This window comes from Asparagus officinalis, chromosome 10 (assembly GCF_001876935.1).
Source record: "Asparagus officinalis chromosome 10, Aspof.V1, whole genome shotgun sequence".
Classification (NCBI taxonomy): domain Eukaryota; kingdom Viridiplantae; phylum Streptophyta; class Magnoliopsida; order Asparagales; family Asparagaceae; genus Asparagus; species Asparagus officinalis.
Window position 1 is genome coordinate 5,550,067 of NC_033803.1, and position 19,744 is coordinate 5,569,810.

Sequence of the window (19,744 nt, forward strand, 5' to 3'; positions counted from 1 at the left end):
AATGCCGGTTCCCAAGAAAGATGTGGAAAAGATGGTGATGGGGGGGGGGGGGATGAATCAGCCAAAACCAAACCGCTTTATCAACAGCATGCCAGGTTCCCCCCACACCGAACTGTGGAGTGACACGAATTCATGGGATTAGAGTTTTAAGGTCCACCCCCTCCCAAACCCCAGCCGCCCACATGGACCCGTCCAAGCTGACCATCCCAACCCTTGGGGCCCACCAATTAAAAGTTTTCCCGCATCAACCCCTTGCAAATCTTTCATTCTTTTTGACAACAGCCCCTGGTCAATAAAACCGACTGATATTTAGGCCCCCCCCCGGTTCTCGTAGGTCGTGTTAAATTAATTCCGCTTAGTTTGCTACCTTTGTAAAAAAGACCTGATAGCAATCTCAGTGATTTAAGGGATTAATGTGTTTAATAAGAAAATCATTGTTAAAAGTTTATGCAAATCACCACAATGTATGCTAAGAATGATCCCAAGCTACGCTAAGAGCGGAAAGAGCTAATGCACGGTGCGCACGTTTTATACCAAGGAAGAGCAATCTTTATTCCACTCATATCTATAGACATATACACACATTTCTTTTGCTCATCTCCCCCTTTCTACTCTCACTTCCTATATATACATTTCACAAAGGCTAGTATCACAAAACTTACCAAACCATGAACATATATGCAGTAATTAAACAACCCCCCACCCTAAGTATTATTACATACCCTCATATATATCTCCTCTTTTTTTTTTCCCCTGTATCTAGTAGCTAAAACTCTAACACCACCCCCCAAGTTCAAGAGGGTGCGCTTATATAAACCGAAAACAACAAGAACAACAACAACGAACTAATTGTGATCATAGCAAGGATAGGATTATACTAGATCCTCAGTACTCCAACATAAAGCTCCCGAAGGGAGCTCTACGAGGAACTCCCTTCCTCCTCCTCGCACTCCTGAAATTGACCAGCGTCCGCGGCGGTGTCGAGGGGCTGAAGCTCTGTATCACATTGCTCTTCGCACTGCCGCCGGAGTAGGACTCTTCAGAATCCGACGCCATCGCGACCGCCTTCTTCTTCTTCGCATTGCTCTTCTTGCTCTTGTTGAAACCATCAGATGTGCCAACAATCTGAAACAAAGAGACTTGAGATCAGTATATATCGAGTTCCCGCTTTAGTGTATGGTTGTTTCTAACTTTTGATCCCTTGGCAAACGAGTGGTGGTAAGTTCAAAACAGCTACATTACGGGGGCCTATGAACGATCAATACTTTTTTTTTTATCATGATACACCAGCTATCCAGTGGACATGAACATACCTTGCAGCCGAGAGAGCAAAAGCGGAAGGAGTCGAGGAGGCTGCGGTCGCAGACGTCGCAGGTGTTGGTTACACCCTTGCCAGGCCTCGGCTGAGGCCGCTCGTTGATGAAGACGACGCGGGCACTGTTGATAATGTACGTCTGCACGCCGGTGATATCGAGGACCTTTTGGATTTCTGAGACTCTGATCACGTCATGGTACGAGGATCTCCTGATCTGAAAATGAACAGAAATTGTTAGGAATTCAGGATGGTTAAATTGATGATGATGATGATGATGATGATGATGATGATGAAGGAATTGAACAGAATCTTGTTAGATGAGAATCAATTCTTAAAGTTTTAATAAAACAGATGCTGAGAGTGAGGATATGCCATTGAAGTGGGCATTTGGGTGGTAGGAGAACCAGGTTCCACGTTGTTGTGCAAAAGAATATGATGAAGCCTTGAAGCTCAAATCAAAAAAATAATTGTAAGATTAATGAAAAATTAGTGCTGAACTTTACGCTAACTTGGAAATGACAGGAAAAGAACAGAAACCCAGATGCTGATACTGGAGAAATGCCAGTTTAAAACAAACACCATTGAATTTAAACATTTTCTAATCTAGTACGAAGATAACTCCAAATGAGAATATAACTCCAAAATGACCAATTTTAATAAAAAATATTAGAAAAACAAAGCTGAAAACCAAAAAGAACAAAACTTGAAAAAAAAATCATTTCAGAGTTAGAAACCAAAGAGAAATTTGGAGGGAAGAGTACTCCAGAACAGAACAGAGACTTTGATGCTGGCAATGAGAATGCGCCATTAAACCCATGAAACTGAAATCACCAAAATACATCAGAAATAAAATGAAAACTTAATCCTAATATATATATCCTTAAAAGAAGAAGAAGAAGAAGAAGGAAAATGATTTTTGGAAATGACAGGGGAAAAAAACAATAGCTAATTGTCTGGGTCAATGGAGAGACCTCTAAATCTTTATCAAAGACTCTAAATTTCTCATCTCTGAGAGAGAGAGAGAGAGAGAGAGAGATAAACAAAATGCCACGAAAATGAGCAAACAAACTGAACCCGAATAAAAAAAAAGTAATGATGATGATGATGAGAAATCCTATTGAACACTAAAAAAAAAATTTCATCTTTATGAAAATCAAACCCAAGAAAAGGTGAAATCAATAACGAAACCTGAATGGCTCGGTGATCGCGATGATAAGCGAGACAAAGAGAGCAGAGGGCTCCATTCATACAATCCAAGCAGTACATATTGCATTCGCTCTTGTGAGAATCAGAGTGAAGCTTGCATTGAACGAAGAAGCTCGTCTTCAACAATGGCTTCAGCCATGGCGGCCAGTGGTTATCCTCTTCAGACCCAAATCCTCCCTGTGATCCAAATCAGCACTCAACCTCTAAACACAAAGAAAAAAACGAATACCCATTTGAAAAAGGAAGCAACTTTGGCAAAAGATTGCTCACCATGACTCTTCTTGAAATCCTTCAATGGGTGCTCGTGGCTTGAAAGAGAGAAGTTTGAGAGAGAGAGAGAGAGAGAGAGGAGTAGTGGGCTTGATGACCTCGGGCGTTCTTATCGCCTCAAAGATGCGTTTTTTCGCAAGGAACCGTCTTTTTTTAATTCTATTCTCTTCAACTCCCCCATTTCTTTCTCTTTTTCTCCATTTATTTACATATCCATTATAAACTAGGGGTCTTTAAAAAGTAGGAAAATTCCAAATTTTTTTTTTGAGGGGAATACGTCTTTGGCGGAAAAAAAATCCAAAACTTATTAGGGACAAAATTATCATCTAATAGGCAGAGAAATGAGAAAAGTTAGGGAGGAATTTTTGTTTATAATTTCACTAAAAAGGCTTAGTTTTGGAAAATGACGTTGCAGCAGTTGGAACTTTTTGAAAGTTCAAGAGGGTGTGAAACTCTCTAAAGTTGGGGTTGCTCTCTCCAATGTTTAGAGTTCATGATAGGTTTAATTAGTGCAAATCACCCAATACACAAGAGGATTTTCTAAAATTAATGTGTATAATTAGAAATAATCAAAGTGCATGATCCATTATTTTAAGTAATTTTGGCACACATTTTGCACTGGTGACATAGTAAAGAGGAGGAGTCCTAATCTCACACCAATACCATAACAACTTGCTAAACTTACCACAACCACATAAATTGGTTTTTATTTAGTTAGTGGTCTCTATGGCTTTTGATAGAACCTTTATTGGCCCACTCCACTTAGTATTGTATTATATTATAATGTTCATGTATTAATTTGCATAGATGGAGGTTTTCTCTCCTTTATAGATTATAATAATAATAATTAGTCTCCTTTGCATATTAGGTAAGGTACCCCAGCACTCTCCAGTGGCGAGATAGATATTTTATTTTGGATTGGCGAGAATAATTGCTTCTAACAAAGAATTATAAATATTTATCAAATTCCAAGTACTTATACATAAAGCAAGATAAAAGGAGCGCTTTTGTACTATTCTCTGTGGAGAAAGCATACATATGTTTGTGTCCTCAATCAAAATACTATGCACGAGAAATGATAGTGGAGGAAGAATTAAAAAAAAAAAAAACCAAGGTTAACTAATATATAATTAATTACCAAAGTATGAAATTTCAAGTTAAAAACTCATCAATAGACTTCCTCTCTAAAACTTCTATCAAATTATACAAAAAAAATTTGCTCTATGAAAGAGACAGCTATACAAAAAGAAGTCATCTGAAAGAAACTGTATCAGCTTCATGATTTGCTCAAAAACTGTGGATGCAAATAATGTTTCGCATACCATGCTCTGTTCTCTGGAGAATCCACTAGCTGCTGAATCCTACTCATCTGAATTTTAATAAAAAATTTAATCTCCATTAATATAGTTGTGTCCCTTGTGGAATGTGCTTATTTCTAAACTACAAGAACATCTAATTACAAAATATAATACCAATTCTCATGAGTTCATTGACAAATTCGTTAGCATCTAACTTGATGGGTTTTTTTTTGATGGATTTAAATATTATCAAGATATCCATTCCTGTTTTCAAATATCACGAACACAATCAACAACTATATAGAACACGTAACTCAATAGGATCTAGCCGAGATGATAAGCCGCTTATGAGTAGTACTCTAAGAATCTCAGGTTCGACTCTCTTAGAAAAACACCCACGTGAATTTAATTTTCTGGAGGGTGCCCCCTTAGCCACGCCTCGAGGTTTGATACCCATAGTCCGAAAAATTATGGGGAAGTTCAGTCGCCACACTTACCCAAAAAAAAAGCCTATATCGAAACGCAAAACACATGTTATTCAATATTTTCTTTAAAAAAAAAATCTAGCATGGTGGATTTCCATTTCCATCAATTTGAATTGGATAAAAGTCTCTAGGCCCCCTTCATCTCTCACATAAAAGACCGACCTATAATACGCATGGATTCTTTCGTTATGCAACAAATTTCCCTTTTCTAATGTCAGGTCCAACCCCGAGGGCAAAACGGTCATTTAACCAAACGGTTCGAGAATGGGGAAAGTCATGCTCGACACGCACGACGAACGCGAAATCTTGACCGATGTGGGACTATTTAAAGGGGCCGCCTCCTTCCCTCCCCTCTTGTTATTTTGTGGGTGTACTATGGTTCGATTAGGACATCCACGTTCCTGTCTCCCTAATTCTAGAAAAAACATACTGTGGGATTAACTCCTGAAAAAAGGGTTCTCTTTCATAATATACCTCAAAATCAAATCCTTTATATTTGTACCCACGAAATCTTAGTATTTGCAAAGGTTTCCCCCCTTTCTCATATTAAGTTTTTCGAGTCTTCGAGATAGGACAATGTCCAAAATTATCAATAATTCCAATAGAACCAAAACCGTCTAGAAGAAGAGTGTAAAACCCAATCCGAGAGAATTGAATGTTATTTTACCACTATCAAGATTTGGAGAGTAAATTTGCAAATATGAAAGATTTGAAAGGTATATATGCGAAACCCCAAAGAATCCCAATCGTATGGATGATTTCAAGGGGAATAACTGAACTGTAGTTATCTAGGTGCAGTTAGTTGACACGTAGAAAGTTTGCATCTTGTTATGGAGACCTCCTCTGTGAATTATTAGATCAAGGGCAGCAACCGGCTCTGAAGGAGGCTCTCAAGGCTGACGTGGCCGTGGAAGTTGGCAGCCCCCCCTCCAGCAAGCTCCTAACCTCTCCCAAGCCCCTCTCCTTAGGCCGACATGGCGGTGGAGAGCTTCGGAGCTCCCAAGCGCTCCACAAATTTGTGGAGCACTTGGGAGCTCCCAATTGGGAAAATTTTACAAAAACCCCCTCAAACATACCAGGATCGGCGATGATGGCCTTTCCGTTGAGATGCTGGCGTTCGCGGAGATGATGGGTGGCGGGTCGGGTTGGAGACTGATAGGTGGCGTTCGGTTCGGAGATGATGGATGACTGGGGTGCCTCCGACTGGCCTCCGCATGCCGACGCCGGAGAGGATTTGGGGTTGGGGTTGGGTCTGTCGAAGGGGTGGGGTTGGGTCTGTCGCAGGGAGAGAATTTGGGGTTGGGGTTGGGTTTGGACGAAGGGGGTGGGGTTGGGTCTGTCGAAGTTGAGATGAAGATCTCTCTTTGGATTTTTTTTAATTGGTTGCGTTGTTTGAGGTGAAAATGTTTCCATTGAGATGAAAATATACCGTTGAAGAGAAAAGTTCTGAAAATGTACAGTTGAGTTGAGCTGAAAAATTCAGCCGTTCAAAAATTTAGCTGTTTGGATTAAAAAATTGGCATGAACAGAAAAAAATCATCTATAAATTCATTTCACTTCAATACACAAATCATTCCACACAACTCTCTCATAAAAAAAAACTCTATATTTCCTTATCAAATTACAAATCTCATGGATCCCTCACAAAACTATTATTCGCAACTCCTTACCGGTGAAGAATCGACCTTATACCCGCCGTTCTATACAGAAGTCGTAGAAGAAGGTAACCCCATCGAGTTCTCGCAATCGGCAACACAACAAGTATCATCCCAAGAAACACCGACCACAAAGAAGAAGAAGGCTTACACGCGGTCCGAAAATTAGACTGTCCACGAGGATAAGCTTCTTGTGTCTGCTTGGCTGAACACGAGCCAAGACGCCATCCAAGGTACGGGGCAACACAAAGATAAGTTTTGGCACAGAGCTAACAACTACTTTATCCAATACTCTGTCGATCCAACGAGCCGCACACCAAACCAAATGATGCATCGTTGGTCAACGATTCAACTGTCCGTCAACAAGTTCTGCGGGTGCGTTGCTCAAATTGAAGGAAGACAAAGATCTGATACGGGAATTATTGACCAGGTAAATATTTAACTTATATGTTTTCATGCAAACAACATAGCATTGAAGAGAGGAATATATATGTTTAATTATGTTTGATTATTCTAAATTTAACTCTTGTGTAGACTGCAGAAGTAAAATAATTATACCAATCTCTTTATGGTAAACCATTCGTGTTTGACCATTGCTGGGTTGAGTTGCGTCATCGTCAAAAGTGGATCCAACAAATGGAAACTTACAATAAGATTCGATCACAGCCGAGAAGAACCACAAATTCTGATTCCTCACCAAACAATTCCATGCCAGCGACCCCCATCGAGTTGAACACTGACTCGGATGATGTGTTAGTAAGGCCTGAAGGGAGGAAAGCTGCAAAGCTCAAGAGGAAACAAAATGTGGAAAACTCTGGATCCGCTACGTCCATCATGGGAGAGGCTTTCGCGTGGATGAAGCAAACCACCAATTAAAAAATAGAGCTAAAATAGAAGAAACAAGAGGACGATATCATGAAGATGGATCTCTCAACACTCAATTCAGTTCAACGACAATACTTTGAAATGCATCAGGCAGAGATATTGGAGAGGTGGATGTCCAAGGGTTCTTTCTAATTATCATATATTGTACTCGCATCGCATCCTCATTAGTTCTTCCTAATTATCAAATATTATCTTGTATTAGATTTATGATTGTACTCGCATCGCATCCTAATTAGTTCTTCAAAATGAAATTGGCGTAGTACAACAACTTGAACTCCTTTTCTGAAATTACATTAGACATAAAAAAACTTAATCCTCGGCGATGGATCCCTTGAGCTGCCACAGATGCTCGATCAAATCATTTTTTAGTGATTTCTGTGTTTGCGTGTTCCTGATCCGATGATGATTTTGGATGAACTCAGTTAGAGGCACCGTCTTCACATGAGAAGGTTCAACGACTAGTACCGAATCAGTAAAGTCGAAGTTGTTGTCCAATTGACAATCACGTTCATCTTCAACGATCATGTTATGCATTATTATACAAGTTGTCATGATATCTTTAAGCACACAAGGTTGCCAGAAACGTCCTGGTCCACGAACAATCGCAAATCAAGCTTGCAAAACGCCAAAAGCTCGCTCAACATCTTTTCTTGCGCTTTCTTGTTGTTAAGCAAAGTATTTATGCTTGTTTCCTTGAGGTGCTGGAATAGTCTTCACTAATGTGGACCATTCTGGGTAAATCCCGTCAGCGAGATAGTATCCCATATTATACTTGTGGCCATTGACAGTATAGTTGCATGGTGAAGCTCTTCCCTCCGCAAGTTGTGCGAAAACCGGTGAATGATGTAGAACATTAAGGCATTGTGAGACCCCGGCAGTCCAAAGAAGGCATGCCATATCCAAAGATCTTTGCTAGCTACGGCCTCCAAAATAATTATAGGTTCATAAAAATGTCCAGTATACATACCTTGCCAGGCAGTTGGACAGTTCTTCCATGTCCAGTGCATGTAGTCGATGCTCCCAAGCATACCAGGAAAACCTCGTTGTGAACCTTCCTCGAGCAGGCGTGCAACGTCTTCATTAGTCGGTGAACGAAGGTATTCCTCTCCAAAGATGTTGATAATCGATCGAACGAACCTCTTCACGCTCTCAAGCGACGTACTTTTACCGATCCGAACGTAGTCGTCAACGAAGTCAGCGGATGCTCCATATGCCAGCATCCGCATACCTGTAGTAATCTTTTGAAGACTAGATAGTCCTAACTGTCCAGCACCATTCCTCTTTTGGACGAAGTACTTGTCATGTTCGACGACTGCGTCGTGGATTCGAAGGAATAACGAACGCGTCATTCTGAATCTTTGACGAAAATATTGAAGAGGATAGGTTGGTGCGTCAGCAAAATAATCTTGGAACAACCGATTGTGGCCTTCCAGTCGGTTTCGATGGAGCACGATACGTCTTTTGTGTTGAACTGAAGTTGAACATTTTTCTTGTTCTTCTTCCTCAACGACAGTAGCTCCCATAAGAAAGAACGTCTTTATCATTTCATCATCGCTAGAGCTAGATGAGCTAGACATTTTGTTCTGGGAGATGATGGGTTGAGGAGAGAAGCCATCGAATTTTATAGGAATCAGTCGGTTGACGGTCAAAGTTTGCGATACCTCGAACTTCGTGCCCAACCTCGAAGACTGCTGGTTACCTCGAAGACCGTGTGCGTTCCCTCGAAAGCCCCGGGTTACCTCGAAGACCGTGTGCGCTCCCTCGAAGGCCGTGGGTTGCCTCGAAGACCGTGTGCGCTCCCTCGAAGGCCGTATCCAATGGTTAGAAATAAAATACAAAAGGTTTAAATATAATTGAAAGTAATGGGTAAAATATTAAAATAGAAGAGGGGTTTTTTTGATATTGTTGGAGCTCCTAACTAGGAGCTTGTTGGAGCTCCATAAAAGAAGGAGTGCCTCCCAAGACTTAATTTTTTAATTTTTTATTCTAAAATGCTTAAGAGCTCTTGAGAGCTTGCTAAATAGGACTCCCAACTGGGAGCTTGATGCACTTGCTTAGGGACGCATTTATTTACTACGTAGCAAAGAAGTAACCTAATAAATTGTCTATGAGAAAAAAAAATAATACAAAACTTTTAAACGTGTAAAAACAAATACCACAGACTATAAGTTAACAATATTGTCAAAAAAAATTTTAAACAGTCCTATTATAAATCAATGATATTTTCTAAAAGTTAAATAGAAGAAATGTCTTTATCCCAACAGAAAGAGCTCGATCATGATAAAATTAGTGCATCTCTAGGTATAAAGAAAAAGGTTGTATTATTGATGCTTTTCACTTTCAATAAAACACTAATGACTCCTATATGAAAATTTGAGTTTATTTTCTTTCAAAAGCAAATTTGTAAACCGATACTGTCAACTTCACTGATGTCACAAAGTTTTTACTGGGTCACTTTGGACGGCTTATTAACAATTTAATATTAAGCACCAAAGTTAGTTCACCTACCAAAAGTTCAAGATAGGAAAAGTCAAAAGAAAAATATAAACTAACTGAAAATATCATATATCGCCAAATCTCATAAATTCTTGTGTACATTTAAGAAGCTCCTTCTTGAATTAATAATAAATTTGTAACTTTTGAAAGTCAAGCTTGTTAGACATAAATGAATCAAATGCATTTAATAAAAATTCTAACATAAGCTTGTTCATAATAAACATCTTTTTATCATGTTTGCTCCACTTGGATTTCTCCAACGTGGGCACAATATAAGCACAATCAATGATTTCCCATAAATCGATATTTTTAGATTGAACAAATATTTTGAATCTAAAACACCATTGAGCATAAGGGAAAGCATTGAATTTAGGAGCAATACTAGAATCATAGCCTAAACAAGATGCATCATTCATATCCATAATTTGTAAAAATGTGCAAGCAAGATACAAATGCAATCAAAACAAGATTAGCACAAAAAGATAACTTGGATCTTTAACTCAAGGCGATTAGACCTTAAATCAAAGAGCACCAAGCTCTGATACCAATTGTTAGACCCTAGAGGGGGGGTGATTAGGGTCTTATGCTAATCTAATCCGATTAAATGCCAATTAAAACTTATTAATAAGTTATCCTAGCAAATATGAAATACCACAAGATATATAAGCTAGGATAAGCAATGCAAACAAAGAGATATATCCTATATGATGAATATGTATATATGCAAGGATATATAAACAACACAAGGGTAAAATAAACAATCTACACAAGTGATAGGGTAATATGATGAGCAATACACAAAGGCGATATAAGATATGAAAACAAGAATAAGAACGCCAATGCAATCACAAACACACGATATGATCACGGAGTTCGGACCTTCCGTCCTACGTCTCCGCTCCCCACTCCCGGGGAGAAATCCACTATCACAACCGGGTTTTCTACGCTCACCCGAATAAACGTTTACACCTCATAGTGTCGGTTTTCAACGCTCACCGAACAACGTTCACTCCTCACACTCGGTTTTCTAGTTCACCGAAAACTTCACAACACACTCGGTTTTCTAGCTCACCGAAAACCTTACAATCTCACAATGTAACAAATATAAATTTGTTCTCTATAATAGATGAGAACTCAATTAAGCACAACTCAATATTACAATCTTTCACAACCCTAATATACTATGTATGCAAATACAATAAGCTCAAGTGGGTGTGTGTAACAATGAGATAAAATCAAATCAACTAAACTCAATATAAAACTAGCTTTAATAGAATTGATAATTAACAAATAACAAATGAAAGCTAGAGTAGAGTTTAGAAAACTTCTCAATGGAAGACAAGATGGAGAGATGGAGATTGGAGCCCAAACAAGAAGATGATCTCCTCCACTTGTGAAAACTTCTTCACAAACAAAACAAACCCTTAAACACACTTAAACCCTTGTTTAAAACTTGTTTAAAAAACTTCTTTTCATTTACTTGATTTCTTGAAAAGAGATCAGCAATTGGGTATTTATACTCACTCAAGATCTCAACAAAAAACCCCAAACAAAATGACAAAACAGTCCAGCAAACAGCTCAGGAAATAGCCGTTGAAAAAAGCAACGGTCATATAGTCGGTCGACCGGAAATTTCGTCGGTCGACCGACAGAGAGCAAAAATACGAAGAATCAGCCTGGACCGACCGGACCGGTCGACCGACAGACTCTCTGTCGCCCAGTACTGAAAGATCAAATGATCGGTCGACCGGTGCGGTCGACCGAAATAACTGATATGCAGAAAATTGATATGCTGATTTAAAACACTGTTTAAAAATATCAAATAAATTCCAAAAAATATAAAACTTTGGAGAATGATTGTAGACATGATAATAAACATGCTACAGCGACTGGTTATCAGAAAGGACCTCCCAAATGAAAAATATCATCATTTTATAAAATAGTCCAAAACATGAAAATATGAGATACTTGAATTTTGATGTTTTGACATAAACCAACTTTTGAAACTTTGTGAAATGTTTTTATAGACTTAGTAAAACATGTATAGCCTAATATTCAAGTCTACAAACTAAGAATACAATATTTTTACAAAATTGCATATTCTATGCAATGTTTTCAAAAACACAATAGTAAATATGAAATATATGATTTCATATTATAAACATGAAAACTCAAAAACTATGTATGTATTTATATAACTATATATATGTATAGAAACCAAAACTTATGTATATATATAACTATATATATATATACGAAGAAACCAATAAATGTGTGTGTGTGTATGATATTGAGCTTAGAGTATATAACACACATAATATAAAATCTAAAACTACATTACCCAAGCAATCTTGATCTTCAATTAAGCTTGACTTGGTACACTTGCGGATGAAGCTTGAACTTGATCTTTAACTTGAATTGTATAGGCTTCAACCCGATATTCCGCCAACCTCCTTTGGATATCATCGTTGAAGCGCAATTCCATCCATCCTCCAACTTATTGTTTGCCTAGAATCAATATAAAACACAAACACTAGACAAACAATATTAGATGTAAATTGTTTGTAAATCATCATCAAAATAAGAAGGCCAACAATATTGAGGAGAAATAATTGGGTCACCCCTAGTGTTATTAAGAGGTGCAATTGAACTACCTCCAATATCGTTGTTGGGAGGATCCGTTGAACCATCCCCAGTGTTATTGTTATTAGGAGGTGTATCAGCCTGATTTTTAAAACACTGTTTAAAAATATCAAATAAATTCAGAAAAATGTAAAACTTTGGGGAATGATTGTAGACATGATAATAAACATGCTACAGCGACTGGTTATCAGAAAGGACTTCCCAAATGAAAAATATCATCATTTTATAAAATAGTCCAAAACATGAAAATATGAGATACTTGAATTTTGATGTTTTGACATAAACCAACTTTTAAAACTTTGTGAAATGTTTTTATAGACTTAGTAAAACATGTATAAACTGATATTCAAGTCTACAAACTAAGAATACAATATTTTCACAAAATTGCATATTCTATGCAATGTTTTCAAAAACACAATAGTAAATATGAAATATGTGATTTCATATTATAAACATGAAAACTCAAAAACTATGTATGTATATATATAACTATATATATGCATAGAAACCAAAACTTATACATATATATATGACTATATATATATATATATACGAAGAAGATCTTGATCTTCAATAAGCTTTGACTTGGTACACTTGCGGATGAAGCTTGAACTTGATCTTTAACTTGAATTGTATAGGCTTCAACCCGACATTCCGCCAACCTCCTTTGGATATCATCGTTGAAGCGCAATTCCATCCATCCTCCAACTCGTTGTTTGCCTAGAATAAATACGAAAACACAAACACTAGACAAACAATATTAGTTGTAAATTATTTGTAAATCATCATCAAAACAAGAAGGCCAACATACTGTAGAAGAGGCGGGATCCATTCAAAAAATTCAAAAAAAAAATACTGAAGCAGTTAAAATCGAGATTGCTGTAGCAGGGAAAAAATATGTCGTGCTTTGCACAATGTCCAAACTAGTATATATATATGAGAAACATGAGAATGCTTGGTAGCAAGAAAAAATTTTATGCTTGGTAGTGAGATGTCTCATTCTCATCCACCCATTCTCATTCCTAACCACTCCCTAACCCATGTGAATATAGGCCCCCATTTGAATGAGTGGTACTGTATGAGAGGCCGGGATCGCATTCAAAAAAATTCAAAAAAAAATACTGAAGCAGTTTATAAATCGGGATTGCTGGTAGCAGGGAAAAAATATGTCGTGCTTTGGAACAATGTCGCAAACTAGTATATATATATGAGAAACATTGAGAATGCTTTGGTAGCAAGAAAAATTTATGGCTTGGGTAGTGAAGATGTCTGCATTCTCAATCCACCCATTCTCATTCCTAACGGCACTCCCTAAACCCATGTGAATATAGGCCCCCATTTGAATGAGGTGGAGGAGAATATGTCACCTCATTACTAAACACAAAACTTGTACTTGGTATCAAGGCATACACACTCTCTCCTCTTCTCTCTCTTCTCTCTGCTCTCTCTCTTCTCTTGCGTCTTGCTATATATATAGTATATATATATATATATATATATATATATATATATATATTATATATAACTATATATATATATATTATATATATATATATATATATATATATATATATATATATATAATATATATATATATATATAATATATATTATATTGTTCGGCGGGAAAAATCACTTTCTTCATTGAATTCATTGTTCTCGTCGAGTAATTCGTTTTTGATTACAAAATAATCCGGTCTTTTTATAAGATCCGGTTAGCAACGAAATGCAAAGAAAAAAATAAAAAGTATTAGCAACTTTCCTTTTTTGACGAATCGCAAGATGCCTGTTTGCGTCTCGTTGCTTTTGTGGGTTCTTCGCCTGCGGCCGGGGTTAATCGGCGTGGAGCCACCGCGCGATCTAGTCGCGGTCGGATCTAGCACGATATGACGGGTATTATTTCGCCGAAGGAAATAATGAGCGCGGGGGGGGATTATTCACGAGCAAAGGAAATAATCGCCCTAGTAAAACGAAATCGGACAAGGCGAAATAAGAGAGCTCTTCTCTGGATGCAAACCAAGTTTTGATGCGCGGAGGATTAACCGTGTAGATTCTCAGATCGTGATCTCTCTCAGAACTCCTGGCCTATTATTTGGCGTGATGATCGCGGAAAGGAACCAAGATGCTGATATTCGGCAAGTCTTCAAAGTTCCAAAGATTCAAATCTTTTAAGTTTTGAGCCTTCAATCCAGGCTAGAGCTTCGCCTGTCCAAAATTGCCAAACCCTCAACAAATGAGGCGCTTATAATGGGTCATTTATAGGCAATCTGAAAGCGGATCGATGGGCTCAGATCTGGGGCCAGATCGTGGGTCGGAAGGAGGGCGGTGGCTCGGCCACCGAGCCACCAAAGGTGGCCTCGGCCGGCCAGCCTTGGTGGCATGCGCCACCGGAGAGGCCACCTTTTGGTGGCTTCGGTGGGTGGCCGAGCGCACCTTGGTGGCCGCCGAGCCACCTAGAGGTGGGCTCGCGGCCGAGCGCACCACTTGTGGCTTGCGGCCACGCGGAGGTCCACCACTTGTGCTGCGGCTCACCGAGCCGTCCTAGATGGTTTGGCCGGAGCTTTTTGCCGGTGTTTTGCCGTGTCGCCGGCCGTCGTGCCGGTTTCCGGGGCGGGTTGATATTGGCACCAACTACTATGATTTTGAATACATAGACTTCGTCTTTCTTACGGGAATAGACTACCCGGCGACGCGTGTTAGGCGTTGACTTTAGGGTTTTTGGCTAACCCCCAGCCTTCAACGGATTTGATTAGCCTTTACCGACTACCGTTTGAGTCGGGTTAGCATGCGGATTGTCTAAATCCGTTCCGCATGTAACGTTGTGCTAAGAGAGTTAACGCTCTTAGTGCTACGATATTGAATACATAGAATTCGTCTTTCTCACGGGAATAGACTACCTGGCGACGCGTGTTAGGCGTTGACTTTAGGATTTTTAGCTAACCCCGAGCCTTCAACGGATTTGATTAGCCTTTACCGACTACCGTTTGAGTCGGGCTAGCATGCGGATTGTCTAAATCCGTTCCGCATGTGACGTTGTGCTAAGAGAGTGAATTCTCTTAGACTTGGCGCTACGATTTCGAATACGTAGACTTCGCCATTGTCACGGGAATAGGCTACCCAACAACATGTGTTAGATGCTGGCTTATCCCTACTTAGGTTTCGGGATAGAAGACCCCAGAATCGAACTCTGGTGTCTTTTTCTACGGAGAAAGACTAAACCGGCGACGCGTGTTAGGCGTCGGCATATCCTTTCTTAGGATTCAGGATGAAATTCCCCATGCGTGTAAGGCATGGATTTTGGTGTTATTAATAACAACCTGCCACAATGTTGAATATGTGAACGGGTGTTCTTTTTAACGGTTAAGAACTAACCGGCAGCGCAGGTTAAGCGCAGCCTTATTCTTAGGTTTCAGGATAGAATACCCCAGAATCGAACTCTGGTGTCTTTTTCTACGGAAAAAGACTAAACCGACAACGCGTGTTAGGCGTTGACTTATCCCTACTTAGGATTCGGGATAAAATTCCCCGTACCTGTGAGGCACAGATTTTGGGAGTTGAAAAAGGTGGTGTCTTCTCTTGGGGCAAAGACGAACCCGAAATGGGGGAGAAAGAATTTTATATTCTATCTCCCGATACTGAAGAAGAAGAATTTTATATTCTATCTTCAGCTGGAAAGGAGACTCGAGATGGGATCTCTACCCCCAGAATCCGGAAAGGTAAAACTAAGAGTGGGATCTCCATTCCGATGATCGAAAAATTCAGATAATCCTAACTGTCAGATGGTTTGATTACCGAACTAAAGGTGAATTTCTCGTTTATCGAGAGTGAATTGTTATTTTGGTCCTTACTGTAGGAAGGTTTGACCAAGTGGAAGTTTGAGATGATCCTAACTGTAGTAAGGTTTGATCACTTGATTTGAAGGTGGACCTCTCGTTCATGGAAGTTTGAGATGATCCTAACTGTAGTAAGGTTTGATCACTTGATTTGAAGGTGGACCTCTCGTTCATGGAAGGAATCGAGAGGAAATTTTGGCTGTGGTCCTAACTGTAGAAAGGTTTGACCAATCGGGAGGTTTGAGACGACCCTAACTGTAGGAAGGTTTGATCGCTCGGTCTGAAAATGGACCTCTCGTTCATTGAAGGAATCGAGAGGAGATTTTGGCTGTGGTCCTAATGTAGGAAGGTTTGACCAGATCAAATGGACCTCTCGTTCATTGAAGGAATCGAGAGGAGATTTTGGCTGTGGTCCTTACTGTAGAAAGGTTTGACCAATCGGGAGGTTTGAGACGACCCTAACTGTAGGAAGGTTTGATCGCTCGGTCTAAAAATGGACCTCTCGTTCATTGAAGGAATCGAGAGGAGATTTTGGCTGGGTCCTAACTGTAGGAAGGTTTGACCAGGTGACAGACCAAAATTTAACGCATTATGCCCGGACTCTAACTATGAAAGTGTTGAGTGCACGAACATAGCGGAAGTTTGAATGGATAAAATTTGATAGAATTTGGTGGCCTCACCGTTCATTAATCTGATCGGTGAAAGATTTTGTGGTGGGAGACTGTGACTCGTCAAACACCAATGAGAGTTTTGTGAGGGAAAATTGATCCAATGAAGTGATCGAATTTCATCTCAGCAAAAGAGTGATCGGGTTATCCCTACATTCTTTCGGGAACTTCCCATTACATAAATCGTCCACCCCCAACTTCCTCTACGGAACTGGTTCGGACATTATTCTCAGTTACCTGACTGGGTTATCCTTAAGGATATTAGCGTAATATTCTCCAGGAACTTCCCGTCAAAAGTGGGAAACAGTTTAGACTCATATACCTATTGGAGTAGGCAGGGTGCAGTTTAACCTCATGCACCTGTTGGAGGATTAAGAAGTAGTTTATACTCTTATACTTGTCGGAGTCTTGTTTCTACTTAATTGAGTGATATAACGCCGGCTTCAACCAAGGTTTGGATGCTATTCTTAAGAGCAAAGCACTCCTTGGTGGGATGAACGACCCTCCTGTGGTATGCACAGTACTTTGGGTCCGTAATGTTGTCAGCTTCCTCCTGATTTGTGATAGGTGGTAGCTTGATCTTGTTATTTTCAAGGAGGGATTCGAAGATGGCTGGAACGTCTTCGTCCTTGAAAGAGTACTCTTTTTGGAGTCTCGGACCCAAAGTCTTTTGCTGCCTTCGGGATTGTTGTTGGGACATTTGATTAGTACCAACAGCAGCTGCAGGTGCCTTGCCCTTACCACGGGAGGCAAAGTTCGAGTTTGGAGAATTAGCCGTTGGTCGGCTTCTCTCAGCTTTCTTCCTTTTGAGGAATCGCTCGGCTTTCTCTCCTCGGACCTTCAAATCCTTCCATGTTTTGGACGGTGCTGTCCCCATTGCTTCCAACACGTCCAATGCGAGGTTGTTGTGGCAAGTCTGGAGAATGAACTCCTCAGTGATCGGGTCCCGACAATTCATCGCCTTGTTCCGGAACCTTTTGACGAAGGTATCAATCGATTCTCCATCTTTTTGTTTCTCGTCAAGCAACGACCCGATGGATATCTCGGTGTCGTCATCAAAGAAGTTAGCGAGAAATTTAGTCTCCATGTCATCCCAGCTATTCACACTTCCCGGCTTGAGACGACAATACCAGTCGAAGACGGCTCCGCGAAGAGTGCCGACGAAGGACCGTACCATCAGAGGCTCATTGCCAAAGATAACCCCTAGATGTGATTTGAAGTAAATCAAATACTGAGTGGGTGAACCTTTCCCATCAAACGGCGTGAAGTTAATTAGACTGAACTTCGCCGGATACGGGATTGATTCCCATTCTCGGGGGTATGGATAAGGGATGCCCGTCTTCTTCATCTCTTGAGCGGAAATCAATGTATTGATTTTGCTCTTGAGGTTTTTAATCTTCAGACTTTCATCTGTGTTTTCGTTGGCATTCTCGTTACCACCCCTTGCATTGACGGGAGGATTATTGGCATTGTGAGTTTCATTCGCACCTATGTCCTCATCTTCCAGATCAATCTGGTTACGACGACTTGGCTCGCCTTGCTGGTTTTCATTCGCACCTATGTCCTCATCTTCCAGATCAATCTGGTTACGACGACTTGGCTCGCCTTGCTGGTTTATCAGCGCTCGGATTTGTTGGTCATGCATTTCTCTCATATTATGCATGGCCATCTGCATTTCGAGCTTGAAGCTCTCTTGTTGCTTAGCCATGGCTTCTTCGAGCATCTTGGCTACTTGTTCCGCGCTTATCATCAGTGACTCGCGGGGTTGTCCCTCGCTGGATACTGTATTGTCTGATGCGACAGCAGAGCAGGAATCCGATTCTTCATCTTCTGACGGTAATCTTGTCCGAACCCTACCATAAGTTGCTCGTTTGATGGTTCCGGACTGCAGACGGGTTATACGTCGGGGTGCTTTCAGAATCGATTCGAGATTATCCTGTGCCGATGTCCCCTTGCTGGTCATGTTAGTGGTGACCCTCGGAAATTCTCCGTCTTCAACCACCGTTCTTCTTCGTCGGAAACGCCTAGGCCTTAGTTTTGGCATTTCAGTACTGAGCCTTTCGAAGACCGAAACTCTTTCGGGGACCGTCTTGATGCAGTTACACTCAGACAATACTGCCCAAATGAGTTTGGAACAGGGACATTGAGTTTCTAGTCCTCGAGGACTCCTCTTCCTGGTTTTTCTCGTACTCCCATCACGATAGTACAACTCGTCAGCTTGACAGTCGAAGTAACCTATCGTGTGTCGGCACGACTTCTCAGGTATAACGTCATCATCCTCAGACAACGACGTTTCCTTCTGAGGGCAGACTGCCTTCTTTGGGCTTTCAAAAGTCACGCGCCTCGAAACATGCCTTTGTGGGCGTGAGTTCTCAGCGGGCTCCTGGACTTCAATGCGCAAATTGGTGCGCGTAGCTGCCCTGATCTCTTTGTCATGTTGGAGGTGTCGGCGACCCCCAGCATGTTGAGTCGTTCGGGGCTTCTTCATCGGGCCCAAACGTTCTTGAACTGGAGCTTTGCTTCTTCCACCGGGAAGTGGACCGAGACGCTCCAAGACTGACTTCCTTCTTCGGGATGATTCCGCAGGATCTCTCGGAGTAGCTACTGGAATTACCTGCGACTTTGGTTGATTCGCCGGAGGTTGACCTTGCTTCGAAGGCTGCAACGATTGTGCCTTAGCCTGAATCGCCCCTTCAGACTTTGGCCTCCATACTTGGCGGGTTGGTGGCGGCTTCTTGGCCACTTTCTTCTACAGTCTTCTACGGGCTTCTTGGACTCGAACCCGTGCCTGCGCTGACATTGCGCGGCGCTTGTGAATGCGCTCTTCGAGTGTCGAACGGTTCCGTTTGACACGGACCCATTCGTTCGTTGGCGGCTTGGAGGAGTCGCCATTCATCGGTCGTTGAGGTTGTTTGCCTCTCCTGTTCTTCAGATCCGCGTTGTAGCGGATTCCGTCGGTGGACTCCATCGCCTTTGCGAGTTGCCGCGCCA

General features: G+C 40.7%; 1 protein-coding gene across 1 annotated transcript; it reads right to left on the minus strand.

The window, feature by feature from the left end:
• LOC109826123 lies at nucleotides 601-2,962 on the minus strand. Its single transcript, XM_020393098.1, has 4 exons — nucleotides 2,792-2,962; nucleotides 2,504-2,698; nucleotides 1,314-1,529; nucleotides 601-1,125 (listed from the first exon to the last, which is right to left on the minus strand). Exons 1-4 carry the CDS (start codon nucleotides 2,792-2,794, stop codon nucleotides 886-888), a joined length of 654 nt encoding a protein of 217 aa, XP_020248687.1. The 5' UTR covers nucleotides 2,795-2,962; the 3' UTR covers nucleotides 601-885.